This window comes from Cryptomeria japonica, chromosome 6 (assembly GCF_030272615.1).
Source record: "Cryptomeria japonica chromosome 6, Sugi_1.0, whole genome shotgun sequence".
Taxonomy (NCBI): domain Eukaryota; kingdom Viridiplantae; phylum Streptophyta; class Pinopsida; order Cupressales; family Cupressaceae; genus Cryptomeria; species Cryptomeria japonica.
The window spans coordinates 373,277,739-373,293,934 of NC_081410.1; the positions used below are offsets into that span (position 1 = coordinate 373,277,739).

General features: G+C 37.3%; 1 protein-coding gene across 2 annotated transcripts in view; it reads right to left on the reverse strand.

Annotated features, from left to right (window-relative positions):
• Positions 1-14,182: 14,182 nt before the first annotated feature.
• Positions 14,183-16,196, reverse strand: part of LOC131072217 (vacuolar protein sorting-associated protein 52 A) — a 159,606-nt gene continuing 157,592 nt past the window's right edge. The window contains exons 19-20 of one of the 2 annotated variants that reach the window (XM_058008311.2): positions 14,788-14,845; positions 14,183-14,708 (exon numbers count right to left, since the gene is read on the reverse strand). In XM_058008311.2, coding sequence (XP_057864294.2) covers positions 14,398-14,708; positions 14,788-14,845 — 369 coding nt within the window. In that variant the 3' untranslated portion in view covers positions 14,183-14,397. The remainder of the gene's footprint in view (positions 14,709-14,787; positions 14,846-16,196) is intronic. The other variant, XM_058008312.2, reaches the window with a different exon arrangement.

Sequence of the window (16,196 nt, forward strand, 5' to 3'; positions counted from 1 at the left end):
TGAAGACTATGCAATGACTTATGCAAAGTAAGGATGTGAATGAGGACTATAATGAGGATATGAAAGGACTTATGCAAAGTAAGGACGTAAATGAGGACTATAATGAGGACGATATGAGGACTATGTAAGGATTGATGCAAAGTAAGGATGTAAATGAGAACTATAATGAGGATGATAATGAGGATGATAATGAGGACTATAAAAAGGACATGTAAAGTAAGGACATAAATGAGGACAATAATGAGGACTTATGCAAAGTAAGGACATAAATGAGGACTATAATGAGGACGATGCAAGGACTAAGGACTCTAAGAAAACCTATGGTCACAAGTATGCAAAATTTTGGACTTTGTTGGACTATCTAATGTTTCCAGATAGACTCTGTTTCAAGTAACTTTGTTTGTAGGACAAGTCTATTTTCAATTCTGAGAACACTGTCTAAAGATAAGTATATTTGGATGAATTGTGTTCTAACAAACTCTGAGAATTCAGAGCTATGCAAGGTAGGGCCTAAAATAGCCCAAATACTAACTCAATATTGGTCTAGCACAATGATACACACAAAAACACAGAAGACAATCTTAAGCTGGATAATGGTAACCATTCAATGGGCCCCCCGCAGCAAAATACCGAGACAAGACGATCAGATAGAGAGTCTGGCAACACTGGCTCCACTCCACATCACACACTTCTCGGGCATGCCAGTCTCTCTTACCCTGAAGATCCGAATATCTTATCACCCAGGATTTTCTATCTCATCATGCAAGGTACATGGAGGGTATCTATGGGCTACGATCTGCACTCCCTGAACCAATGAACATGGGATTTGAGCTACTAAGTTGGTTCTTATTGTAAATTTCAAGGAGTCCCGATCTAATGACGGATTCTTAGAGAAAGCCACTTAAGGCTTTAATTAAGCTTATCGGTGCAGGGAAGGCCCCCGCATACATCCAATTCACTCAACACTCTAGCTGCCTAACCAGTATATTTATATAGCAGCTCGAAAACCCCGCTCGAGAGTACACTGAGAGAGATGATATCCCCAACGCATTCCAATTCGAAGTACCTCTATGGGGTGATGAAATCCCCAGTCAAAGATACCCCTCACTACTAAAAAATAAAAGTGGGTGTCATTATCACCTTTCCCTCTCTCCCAAGACCCCGAAGGCAGGTGGAAAGGTACTTAATGCAGCAATAGGTCCACCCAAGACACAAAAAAGTTTGTTTTCCCTTAAATATCGCAATGTGTGACTTATTCTATTCATAAGCCAGATTCATGTCAATTTTAAAACCCAAACTAAGGTGTGAGATACGCATGTGCATCTCTATTTTAAACACCAAAGTGAAGTGTGAGATCTTGTATGTCAGTTTTAAACCCAGATTTATTTTAAACGCCAAGCTAAAGTGTGAGATCATGCATGTCAATTTTAATCCCAAGGTCAAGTTTAAGCACCAAGCTGAAGTGTGAGACCATGCATGTCAATTTTAATTCCAAGATCAATTTTAAGCACCAAGCTAAAGTGTGAGATCATGCATGTCAATTTTAAACCCAAAATCCAAAAGCGATTTAACCCTAAAGGATCTTGCAATCAAATTGTTAGTGGTTTCCAAAATAATCTGGAATGATCAAACCTTCTCTGTAATTTCACCATATGCTGCAAACAGGAAATCGGTAACCAAAAAACACACAGAAAAACCAAAAAATAGAAAGCCAAACTACTTATCAAACGAATATGTGATACTATATAAGCGAATGTGTAATGATGTCTAGGTGATTGTGTTATGATGATTGAACGAATGCATAAAAATGACAGGGGAATGCGTTAACCTAACAGGACAAATGCGTGACAAACAAAGAGAATTAAAAAAACCTACAAAAACCCTAAACTTCACCAGAAACTTGCAAAACAGACGGTGAGGCCCTAGTCAAATCTCTCATCAACCATTCTATATTAAGTAAGTCATATTTCACTCTGTATGATAGAACTAGGTTGTTGTATCTACCAATAGCTTGTTGGTCCTTTAGGTCTTGTATTTGTTTTTCTGCCTTTACAATTTGTTGGTAATGTGTGGCTTGCCTCCTTTGTTTTGTTGTTCTTCGAGCACCTAAAATCTTAAATTTTACCTTATGTGCCATGAGATGTTATATTGAAAGCATCATATAAGGATAAAAAAATTTCAGATTTGCAGAATTGAATACATAATTTAGATAGAATAGAGGATTAAAAAACAAGAAAATGAAACAAATAGAATGCCTAAATATGAATGACGAATGTGTGAAGGTATCAGCACGAATATGTGACCCGGTCAGGTTGAATGTGTAATTTTGTCTATGTGATTGCATGATGATGTCTGCACAATTGCGTGATGTTTAAATCCTCCTTTGAAATCCGTACAAAACCTGCAAAAAACAATGAAAATGAAAATCCGTACGATCCTGCAAAATCACACAAAAAACACACAGAGTTAATTAGTTGTTGTTCACGTCAAGTTCACCAAAACATCGCATGCTTAAAATCATCATTGCTTAACTAGAAATAATAAGGAAAATCATGAATCCATATTATAGCTAAAGAATTCAAACAACATCAATAGAATAACACAATCAACACAATAAGGATGTAAAATATCAATTAAGACTCCCTATCCCATGACTGCATATGGCTTCCATTGTTCTTCTCTTCTTCGTGGTATGATGGCTCTCAGATATTACGCTGGCAACCTGCAATTTACATAAAGTTTTGAAGTTCATGATTCTCAAAAATGGAGATTGAATGCTCAATTTATAGATTATTGGAGAAGATTGATTGAGAGGTGGAACAAATTGATTAAGAGGTGGAACTCGGGTGAGCTCACATGATGATTGATAGTTAAACTGTTGATTTGGAGGTGGACCAAAATAGACTGAATAGTTAATTGAGTTAACTGATTGAGAAAAAAGATGATTGAAAGATGAAAAAGAATTATTGGAGGATAATTAAATAATGATGCAATTAATCCATTAATTGAAATAAACAATTAGAATAGATTGAATAGTTAATTGATTGAAAGGTTTTTTGGAAAAAAACAAAGTGGAAGATAGAAATAGAGATTGAAAATATAATTGATTTAATTAATTAATTAATTTAGCATGTGCTTGCACTTTGACATTGATTTTCAATTTAATCTTTGCATGAGAATTAATTCAAATACTGAATTTATTTTAAATTCAATTGGTTATTTGAATATATTTAGAACTTGACTTTGATTTTTAATTTGATTTTTGAAATCATGCACATGTATTTGAAATTAGAAGAATATGAAATTGAATTTGAATTCGAAGAATAAATGAAATTAAAATTTGGGAATTTGGAATTGAAGAATTAATTAAATTAAATTAAATTAGAAGAATAAATTAGTTAATTAAATAATTCCAAGGAATTATTTAATTATTTAGAAATTAGAAGAATTTGAATTAATTAACTAATTAAATAATTTAAAGAAACTATTTAATTATTTAGAAATTGTATTTAATTAAATAATAAAGATTATTTAAATTAAGGATTAAAACCACAATTAATTAAATAATAAATATTTAATTAATATTTTCAAAAAAGGGTTAATGATTAAATGATGAGAAATAGAAATAGAAATAATTAGTAAGAAGATGAAGAAATATGAACTTAGAAGAATAAGATTAATTAATTTAATTTAATAATTAAAGAATTATTTAATCAATTAGACGAATAATTAGTACATGATCAATGAGGCATTTTTAGGTCTCTACAATGACAAGTGATCATATGTTTTCCTTTCACCCTTCTTCAAGCAAGTAGGCATTGAGTACTACATAGGTGCATAATAGTCAGTTAACATCGAAGGCCTGGTAATCTAAATTTTGGTGAATTATTTCGCTTAAGAACAAACATATGGTTAAAGGATTACCATTTCTTAAGAAAAACCAAGAAATTTGTGAAGAATATTTGTTTGGAAAAAAACATAGAAATAATTTTATGGTTGGCTTTTCTAGAATGACAAGAAAACAATGACAAGAGACCTCTTAAAGTTATTCATATTGACTATATGGTACTATGGCAATTCTTTGACTAAATAAATTCAAGCATATTCTCACTTTCGTTGATGATTTTTTTCTTAAAACGTGGATATATTGTTTGGTTGATATATTTGATAAGTTTGTTGAGTTCAAAGAATTAATTGATCAAAAAAGTGGTCAATTCATTTAGGCCATTAGATAAAATAATAGGGGAGTGTATAAGTCAAATATATTATTGGATTTAAGTAGAGTGTTGGCATTGTGTTGTCATTGATGTCAACCGGTATAGGATGGCAACCGATATGGGATATTTATGTGCAGTGTTATCATTGATACATGCAGGATGTGATGTCTTTGATGTCACCTAGCCTAGCAGGCCACCGGTACACAAGTTAGTGTTGACTTATGTTGAAGACACAAGGACTGCTGACCAGTAAGTGACATGTTGGCAATGCATTGTTGCCAACTGATAAGAGAGAAAGATTTTGGGCTATTGATTGTGATGAAGAGGCGAAATGTTGCAAAAATCACATCAACAACGAAGGTGAAGTATGTGCAGGCACCAGTATGCTCTGTGGATGTCAATCAGCAGGGTTCCCACCGGAGAAAGATGCAGTCACCATATGAAGAGATGACTGACACTAAGTGTGCACAACCGGATCATATGTGCTTGTTTGAGAGTATGCTGCTTAAACAGGGAAGCCACATTGGTGCAATACAAGATGCAGATAATAAGGATCCACTCCCACCGGTAAGTGGAGCTCCTATTATGCAAGTGGAGCTCCTATTATGCATGGAATGCATCATAGTTCTCTGAGATAAGACAAAAGAGTTAAAGGAAGGTGTTTGAAGGCTCACACCAGATCAACCGGTGAAACACTAAGTTGCCTTAGGTGCATAAAATCATGGATGTGTACCGGATCGACCGGGTAGACATGGTGAGTTGTCGATACAGAGAAGGAAGGATATGTTTATCACTTTGACAAACCAGTTGACAGCAGAACCAGTCGAATGATGAAGAAGGCAAAGTTGATGCAATTGCAGATAGGAAGAGAAACTAGATTGAAGATGGAGAAAGGTGTTGCCACAGATGCAGACAGATGGATTTTGTTGAAGGTTGATGACAAGATGTCATCAAGGTGGTTACCGGTAAGTATGTCCACCGGTAAAGATGACAAGGTGCAGAAGTGGAAGACTCCCATCTATTGAAGATGTGCATGAGGTAGGTTGGCAAGAATTTTGACCGGTTTACATGTTGCACCTGAAGAGAAGCAAAGTGTAAGGTTGAAGGCAGACCGGTTATGGTATAACCGACAAGGTCTATGAATCGGTAGATGAACCTGGTTGTGTGGTTGGTTCGTGATCTTGTCTGGACCAACATAGAAGACTTAGCAGAGGTGGATGCTGACTATGATGACATGTAGGAGATAGGTGTCATGCATATGGTGGTCGGTAGAGATTTGTCAGTGAAGTAGGTGGTGATTGGTCGACATTAATGTCCATAGCGTGTTTCATGGGTTGAGAGCAGAAGAGTGTGGCTCAAGACTGATCAGAGGACAAAGATTTGATTTGGTGACTTCATGATCGAGGTCAAGTCTCCAGGTGCTAATCAAGGGTAGGTGAATCTAATTGTGTGATCGCTTCATAGGTGTTTGACAAGTGTAGATCGAAGAAGGTGTCGTGTTTGGAAAATAGGGCAAACGTGTTCTGAACGCAACAGGATTGGTGGAGTCTGATTGATCTGTTGCAGGTGGTCGATCTCTGGACGGAGATCTAATTGGATTTGGTCTACCTCGGGGTTGATGAAGGAACCCTAGCAAGCCAGAAGTTTGAATGTCAGCCACGGTAGGAAAACTCAAGTATAAGTATGTCGACTCATGACAAAAGATGATTGATGATGCTGCCAGAATATGAGGGGCCGGATGTTGAAGAGTGGAGTGTGAAAGAGCACCAAAGAGCCAACCAATCAGAGACTTCATCGAAGATCATATGGACTATGTGTTGGAGGGATAACCGGTGAGAGGGTTTAGCAGAGGCTTAACCAGCAAGGTGAGAGTAACCAGTATACTGCAAAGTGAGTTGCAGTGGGGCAAATCGGTAGTGCCTTTACCTGCAGACTGACAGAGAAGAATAAAAAGCTCAACCGGTAAGGTTGCAGCAGAGAGTGAGTTGCAGAAGGAGATAAGGTTGCAGCAGTGAGAGGGTGAGCAGAGAACCGACCGAGAATTGAAGAGAGGAGAACCGGTAGAGAGACTTGCATGTGAGTTAAAAAGTTCTTTTGTAACTAGGAGATTACTTTTGTAATTGATAATATTCATTGTAAATCACTGAGTTGGAGCTCGGTGCAGGGGTTGGTGCCCTAAATATTGTAACCAAGGTTTCCTTTGTGAGGATGGATTGGAGCAGTAGACTCCAGCAACACTTCTCACCGAGGTTTTTCCCATCTTGGGTTTTCCTCGTACATATGGTGTTATGTGATGTTCCCTCCATGTGTGGTTGCATTTGTGTTATCCTCCCATCTAACGGGTATGTCTGCTTTATGTTAGATCAGTTAACCGGTATATACACATAGGATAGAAAAGGCAAAAGATTTGTAAATCACTGATTCACCCCCCCCCCTCTCGGTGGCATCTTGTGTTCAACAATTGGTATCAGAGCCTAGGTTCCTAGTTGATAAGCTTTCTCTAGCTTGGGTAGATTCTAGTATTCGAACACAATGGTTTGTTTTGTGTCAACCCTTACTCCAGTGTTTGATGGTTCAAACTTTTCTATTTGGAATCGTAGGATGGAAATCTACATGTCCTCCCTTGGGTTTGATGTATGGATGTCAGTTGTAAATGGCTGCCTAGTAAAATATGTCCTCCCACCGATTCAAATGTAGAAAGAATAAACCGGTGTAATGATGTAGCAATGAAGGTTATATTTTGTGGGCTTTCAGATGATGTTTCCTCACAGGTGGACAGATGCAAATCAACAACAGACCTATGGGACAGATTGAAGAAGCTCTATAGAAATGAGCTTAACACTGCAGAACCGGTTTGTGGAAGCAAGAAAGAATATGTAACACATGAGTCTGTAGATGAAGGTAGATCAGTGAGCAGGAGCAACAACAATGATGAAGAGGGAACCCACCTCTTCATGGCCAAAGAATCAGAAGATGAGAGGCACACATCTGAGAATGATCATGCAAAGAAAGGACTAATCAGCAAAAGAAGGTAACGCCTGCTCCCAAGACTACAAATGGGAAGATGAATGAGACTAAGTAGGTGTGGAAGAAGAAGGAAGAAAGTAGAACCATGGACCGACACTATGCATTCAATGCACAAGTGATATCTCCTAAGGCTTAAAGGAGATGCAGGACTAAGGGGGAGCTAAATATTGATCAGATCATTCACCCTCATGCTTGATAAGTACAAAGGAGAAGACAGGTTACTACTAGTAAGAAAGAAGAAAATGAGATGGCATGTGTGTATAGTGGTTGCCTTGGCTACACACCTACAAATGAGAGATGGATCAATGTTGCATGTGTCAATGGATGGCTAATTTACAATTCGGATCATAAGAAAATTGACACAAGAAGACAGGAGTTAGAGGAAGGTGCTCCGGTATAGATGATGGACCGGTGGAGGGAACCGATATGTGCAATATGGTACCGGTATGAATACTAACCAGTAGTGTAGGCTATATAAGACAATGAGGTCCAGGATCATTGCATTAACTCCGGTTGCAAGGATTGAAGTGATTATGGCTCAGGTGGTATTGGATAAGACCTAAATGACATATGTTGGCCCGATTGTTGATCATGTAGGCATGCATATTTTTGAGCTAACCGATTTGATTTGTGGCATGACAGTGATATTGTATGGCATTGTGTACACCTAGGATCATGTCATATGTTGTGATGGATATAATGGAGCCGATAGGTCATCAGATTGATCACGTATGCATAGGTCAACCAGTATAAGGGGTAGTTTGGCTTTGGTTTTGAACCTAACAGGAAATGGGGACCTAAGATGTATGACTCACGGGGAGTTCACAACCATGCTTTCTGATTTGGATCAGTCTTGCTGGTCATAGGGGGAATGCAAGTGTCTATGGTTGAACCGGTATGTTTGAGACCTTGGGATGTGCTCATCGGTCCGGGGTTGTGAGATATTTCAATGTCTATCCATTTGAAATCACAGCTGGACCACCAGGAGTGTTGCCTGCAAAGAGGGAGAGTTACCTACACAAGAGACCATATAGTTGGTATCGGAAAAGATACAATTGGTATTAGTGTTAGCTTCAACACTTGGTATCAGCAATTTGGGGTCAGAATGGCTTCTGCATATCAAAGGGAAGATGATGCAGTCTGACCGACAGGTATGTTGTATTCACTTACACATGTGCCTTCAATTGGTTTTAGAGTTGTAGATGCATGTGTTTCCTGTTTGCATATACACTTGGTTGCTAAGCAATTGGTGTCAGTTGGTGGTTGAGCCCTTCATCTCAAGTCTTATGAATTGAGAGGATGCAATGTATGATGGTCAAAGGAGAAGAATCATTTGGTAGAGAAAAAGCAAGAGAGAAAAGTGTCAGTGCCTAGTAGACACAAGGAAGAGAGAAACCCTGATAGTGCCCTTTTCCATTGTTGTCAAAGGGGGAGAAAGAATATGTAGTATGCCGCATACTACATGTGTGAGAATCCATGGATCACACAAAGGGGGAGAGAGAATCTGTAGTATGCCAGATACTACATGTGTTGACATCAATGCCAAAGGGGGAGATTGTTGGCATTGTGTTATCATTGATGTCAACCGATATAGAATGGCAACCGGTATGGGAGATATATGTCCAATACTATCATTGATACATACAGTATGTGATGTCTTTGATGTCACCTAGCCTAACAGGCCACCGGTACATAGGTTAGTGTTGACTTATGTTGAAGACATAAGGACTGTTGATCGGTAAGTGACATGTTGGCAGTGCATTGTTGCCAACCGACAAGAGAGAAAGATGTTGGGTTATTGATTGTGATGAAGAGGCGGAATGTTACAAAAATCACATCAACACTGAAGGTGAAGTATCTGCAAACCACTGATATGTTGTGTGGATGTCGACCAGCAGGACTCCCACTGGATAAAGATGCAGTCACCATATGAAGAGATGACTGACAGTGAGTGTGCCCAACCGAATCATATGTGCTTGTTTGAGGATATGCTTCTTAAACAGGGAAGCCACATTGGTGCAATGCAGGATGCAGATAATAAGGATCCATTCCCACCGATAAGTGGAGCTTATCTCCTATTATGCATGGAATGCATCATAGTTCTCTGAGATAAGACAAAAGAGTTAAAGGTAGGTGTTTGAAGGATCGCACTGGATCAATCAGTGAAACACTAAGTTGGCTTAGGTGCATAAGATCATGGATGTGTACCGGATCGACCGGGTAGACATGATGAGTTGTCGATACAAAGAAGGAAGGATATGTTTGTCACTTTGACAAACTAGTTGACAGCAGAACCGATCGAATGATGAAGAAGGAAAAGTTGATGCAGTTGCAGACAGGCAGAGCAACTAGATTGAAGATGGAGAAAGGTGTTGCCACATATGCAAACAAATGGAGTTTGTTGAAGGTTAATGACATGATGTCATCAAGGTGATTACCGGTAAGTATGTCCACTGGTAAAGATAACAAGGTGCAGAAGTGGAAGGCTCCCATTTGTTGAAGATGTGCATGAGGTAAGTTGGCAAGAGTGCTGACCGGTTTAGGTGTTCCACCGGAACAGAACCAAAGTGCAAGGTTGAAGACAGACCGATTAGGGTATAACCGGCAGGGTCTGTGAACCGGTAGATGAACCTGGTTGTGTGGTTGGTTTGTGATCTTGTACAGACCGACATAGAAGACTTAGCAGAGGTGGATGCCGACTATGATGACACATAGGAGACAGGTGTCATGCATACAATGGTCGGTGAAGAGTTGTCGGTGAAGTAGGTGGTGACTCGTCGACATTAATGTCGATAGCATGTTTCACAGGTCGAGAGCAGAAGAGTGTGGCTTGAGACAATTCAGAGGATAGAGATCTAATTTGGTGACTTCATGATCGAGGGCGAGTGTCGAGGTGCTGTTCAGGGGTAGGTGAAGCTATATGTGTGATCGCTTCATAGGTGTTTGACAAGTGCAGACCGAAGGTGTCATGTTTGCCAAAATAGAAAAACGTGTTTTGAACGCAATAGGATTGGCGGTGTCTAATTGATCTGTTGCAGGTGGTTGATCTCTAGATGGAGATTTGATTGGATTTGGTCTGCCTCGGGGTCGATGAAGAAACCCTAGCGATCCAAAAGTTTGAATGTCGGTCATGGCGGGAAAACTCAAGTATAAGTATGTCGACTCATGATAAAAGATGATTAATGATGTTGCGAGAAGATGAGGGGCCGGATGTTGAAGAGTGGAGTGTGAAAGAGCAATAGAGAGCCAACCTGTCAGAAACTTCATCGAAGATCATATGGATTGTGTGTTGGAGGGATAACTGGTGAGAGGGCTTAGCAGAGCCTTAACCGGTGAGGTCAGAGTAACCAGTATACTACAAAGTGAGTTGCAGTGGGGCAAACCGGTAGTGCCTTTACTTGCAGATCGGCAGAGAAGAATAACAAGAAGTTGAACCGGTAAAGTTGCAACAGAGAGTGAGTTGCAACAGGAGATAAGGTTGCAACAGTGAGAGGGTGAGCAGAGAACCGATGGAGAGACTTGCATGATAGTTACAAAGTTCTTTTGTAACAAGGAGATTACTTTTAATTGATAATATTCATTGTAGATCACTGAGTTGGAGCTCAGTGCAGGGGTTGGTGCTCCTTGGGTTGGTGTCCTAAAATCAGGGGTTGGTGCCCTAAAGCAGGAGTGGTACTCCTTGGGTTGGTTCCCTAAATGTTGTAACCAAGGTTTTCATTGTGAGGCTGGATTGGAGCAGTAGACTCCAGCAACACTTCTCACCGAGGTTTTTCCCATCTTAGGTTTTCCTCGTACATTTGGTGTTATGTGATGTCCCCTTCATGTGTAGTTGCATTTGTGTTATCCTCCCATCTAACCGGTATGTCTACTTTATGTTAGATCAGTTAACCGGTATATACACAAGGTAGAAAAGGGAAAAGATTTGTAAATCACTGATTCACACCCCCCCCCCCCCCCCCTCTCAGTGGCATCTTGTGTTCAACATAGAGAACATGAGAGTCAAGCCAAGTTTACCATTTCCTACATTTCGCAACACAATAGAGTTGTTGAGAGGAAAAATAGGACTATTGTTGAAATTGTTAGAAGCATGATAAAAGAAAAGAACCTAGATAAAATCTTTTGGGTTCAGGTAGTCACTACTACAATTTATTTGGTAAATAGGAGTCCTACGAAAGTTGTTCACAAAATGAACAAGCTTAGCCAAGTTTTACACCATGTTTAGCTCATGTTAAGGTGTTTGGTTGTGTTTCTTATGCATATATTTCGAAGGAAACAAGAACAAAGTTGGATGAAAAGTGTCTCAAATGCATTTTATTGGTTATGGTAATGAAAAAAAAACTTAAAGATTATATGATCATGTCAATAGGAAATTAATCATAAGTAGAGATGCTATATTTGATGAAAAAGCATAGTATACTTCTAGCGAAGAGGCTAAGAACACTGAGATTGATTTGAAAAAAATCTAACCATGAATGATGTAGGTGAAGAGGACTCTCATCTACTTTTTTGATGAAACAAAAGTCATTGATAATGTAGAACCTTTATCCTTAACTATGGAGACTAGAAGGTATCATAAATAACAAAGAGGAACTAAGAAAAATAATCCCCCATTATTCATGTTGAATATTATTTTTTATCAAATGACTATCCCATTGATAAGTTCATGACTATGCTCTCATGACTCATGTTATGCAAAATGACAAGCTAGAATATTTTGCAAAAGACAATGCAAAAGAAGCGTAGATAGTAGCCATGCAAGTGAAATGGACGACATGAAAAGTGAATTGACACTTGGGAGTTGGTCAAATTGCCCCTTAGGATGGATGTTGTTACAAAGTGGATTTATAAAACTAAATATAATTATGATGCGACTATAGATAAATATAAGGCTAGGTTGGGTGCAAAAGGATACACTAAATAGGTAGGCATCGACTATACCAAAACTTTTGCTCTTATAGCCAAGATGGATACTATTAAATAGTCTTGTCTTTAGCTACTCAATATGGATGGAATGTTTATCAAATGGATTTAAAAGTGCATTTTTGAATGGTTATATTGATGAACAACTCTATATTTTTAAATCTTAATATTTTGAAGTTCATTCCAAAGAGAATTTTGTTTACAAATTGAAGAAGACTTTATATGATCTAAAACAAGCACCCAAAGCATGGTACTCCAAAATTGATTCTTATCTTCAACAAAAAAAAAAGTTTAGTAAAAAATTAGTTTGATCCTAATCTTTATATTAAACATTTTGGTGAGGATATTCTAATTGTTGTTCTATATGTAGATGATCTCATATACACTTGGAATAATTCATCTTTGTTTCCTAAATCTAGAGCAACCGTGGTTTCAAACTTTGAAGTGACTGAATTAGGAAATTTGTGTTACTTTCTTCATCTTGAAGTTTGGCAATATATAAATGGTATATTTTTGTTCAAGCACATGTATGTTTCAAATATTCTTTAGATGTTTCATATGGAAGATTGCAATCTTGTGGTCTCAACCTCAATGAGTTCCACTCTCTGAACAATTAGTTGGAAGTTTTCTCTATTTGATTACTAATAGACCTAATATCATATATGCAATAAGCTTGATCTCTAGGTTCATTTCCAAACCTAAGGAAACACATTGGGTTGTTGCTAAAAGAATTCTCAAGTATCTTAGAGGAACAATGTATTGTGTTATCTATTTTCAACATTCCAAGTAGAATAAGTTGGTTAGACATATTGATATTGATTAGGTAGGCTCTATAGATGAAGTCTACTTCTAGTTATACATTTAGTTTTGGCTTTGCAGCCATTTCTTGGACATCAAGAAACAACCCCTTGTATCTCTTTCTACTGTGAAGGTTGAGTACAAAACTACCACTTCTATTGCTTGTCAAGTTGTTTAGTTGAGGATGTTACAAGATGTAGAACTCTGTGGTGTTCCCATAGAGTTGTATTGTGACACTCAGAGTAATATTCAAATGAGTAAAAAAATTGTGTTCAATGGTAGGACTAAACAATTGACATCCAACACCACTATATTCATGAGTTGGTTGAACTTGTATATTGTCCGACTATGACACAAATTGCTTATATTTTCACAAAGCCTTCTACTTGTGATTGCTTTCAAACACTTCAAAGTTTACTTAATGTTCTTCCCAATGTTCATTATGGAGGAGAAGTGGGATATTTAATGAACTTTTTTTTTCTTGTTTTCTTGCAATGTCCATTGCTGGAGAAAATGTAAGATAATAAACATTGTGAGTTTATTAGTTTTTATGAGAAGACAGTTTTGGAAATTAGTTGTTAGTAGTTGATTAATTAGTTGAGTCCTATGTAGTTTGATCAATGTATTTTGATGTATCCTCCAATCATCATTAGAAATTTGTTTGAAATTTTTTTGATACCTTCAATGAAGCATGTATAGCACAATTATTAAATATTAAAAATTTGTTATATAATTTTGCCCAAGTAAATTTTGCAAAGAATAGAATCTTAATTTATGACCTAGTAGACTAGGGCATCTTCAATGTTTCTCTTGCTTATTGCATTAGCAAATAAAATTAGGCTCTAAAGAACGATGAAAGAGTAGAAATACTATAAGGGGACGCAATGCTCCTACAAAATATTTACAGTAGATCCTGCCACATTTAGTTGAAGAAGCTTACGACCTTCATTTTGTATATGTTGATGAAAATCAAAACCAAGAACAATATAAACTGAGGAGCTTTTGGCAATGTGAAAATCTAGAATATAATAGCATAAATCTGTGGAAAAGCTTCAATACAAATCCCCCATCTTCAAAATCGGAAATAAAAATTTTAAGCATCATTTATTCCAAGGCTTTCGCAAATCAACAATTATGAAAATACGATAGAACTAGAAAGTGCAGAACATATGTAGAACAATTATTAAAGATGAATGTTCTAAATTTCTGACAAAATAAACTTAGCGAAATTAGAATTTTAACTTATGTTAAAACAGCAATGACAAGAACAAATTGCTGATCCGAGGCAATCAGTTTAATAAACAGAGATTTCATTCAATAATCGAGGAAACTCAACCATGAAGCTCTGAACTCTAGCAATATTAATGTTAGAAGAAATGATATGAATAAGTATGAAGGATACATGGGTTTAGTCATGTGAATGGTGTTCAACAGATCAAAATGTTCTAGAATACTTCTTTATTTCATACATAATGGAGGAGATTGACACAAGTTCTTTGTTCAGAGCTGAGCTCCCTCCTATTCGCTTTATGCAATCTGAAAGTCTGGTGTAGTATAGTAACAACTGGGTTAGTGCAGCTTTCAAGATCTCCATACCACAAAGAAAATTACTGAAAGATGTAATTACATCTCTATGCATAAGTTCAATGGTTCCTTTCCAGCGGCTAGCAAAGTCTTTAACTAGAGGTTCTACTTCCTCAACTGTCACAGGCCTTTCAGAAGTAGAACTTGCTTCTTCACCTGCCACTAACAACACCTGTCAATGAATTGCTTTTATGGTTATTTGAAACTAGACATGATATTGAGATTTACATAATATGCATACCAGCTCGTGTCTTCACAAATCGAATCAAATCTTTGAAGTGCTCAAGCAAGAGTTCTTCCTGCAAGGAAAAAGCATGCAAAGTGAAACCAAAATCATTTATAACTGCCTATTACTGGATAAAAAAACATTATTTAGTTTTAATGGATTTACTGGTCATTTCATTATTAACAACATTACAGATTTACATTGAGTTTATTAGCCTTTGCATTGAGTTACTCTCCAACACAAACTTTCTCAATCCATAGGAGAGAAAATAGATTATCTCCAGGTTAGCATATGGAAGATCCCAATCTCCAGAAAGAAAACTTTGAAAGAATATGATCTTCCTTATCTTAATTGTGGTAAAGTATAGCATAGAAGATGAAAAACAACATGTAAATCATACATGATACATACATAAATAAACTATTACCTAAACAATTTCGACAAAAAAATGAAGCTGCAATGCAAATATGCTTTGTGCCTCTGGAACAAGATGTACATGGTGGAGCATGTTTAGAATGGTGTACGTAGATGTTCAGGAAATCATCTCCAGATGCATCATTGGACAACAATGTATATTGTGTAGACGGTTGAAAGGTAGTGAAAACTACTATCCATAAGCTCCCTTCCTTAACTACTAACTATTTAAAGTAATTAAATTGAGCTCTATTATAGACCTGTTGGCACGTCTTCTGCATCCTTGAACTTTTGTATTTTTTATTCCTGGATCTGTGTTTGCTCCTAAATGTTCCTTCTTTTTTTGAGCCTATACCCAGCTTCTGAGTCCTCGTGTTATCCTTCCCTCTAAAATTTGAACCCATGTTTAGTGTAAATAACATGGAGTATAATATTTAAAGTATTTTTGGGTTTATAAATTTTGAAAATGCTTGGGTATTGTTTACCGCTACAACTGATAAATTAAATACAGGAAATAATAATATACATGACAACCCATTCCAGACACAGCAATAAAATGTCTTTATTCACACATACAATTATTACAGAGAAGAAGATCAGAGATGGTCGGCCAAGGATTACAATTCACTTGATTATATTGTACTACCTTCCTTGGGGGTACACAACATATTTAAAGAACCCGACGGTTGCTGAGAGGTACACAACCATCAACCAACCAACACATAACTACCCGAGAGTGACAACCCACTTAATACAATTAATTAATACATTGTCGAGTAACCAAAATCATCAAACATAACAATAAGCATTTTATGTCATCTACATCATCCCCCTAAAAGAAAAAGTCGTCTTCCAGACGACAAGTAAACATCAAGTAATATTTGGGAAGACTAATGACAGACAATAACTTGGACTGGACAACGCCAACTTGTATCGTACCTACCAAATCAAATGGGGTTTGGAGGCAACACCCCCAACAGGGGTTTGGGGGCAGCACTCCTTGCAGGGTT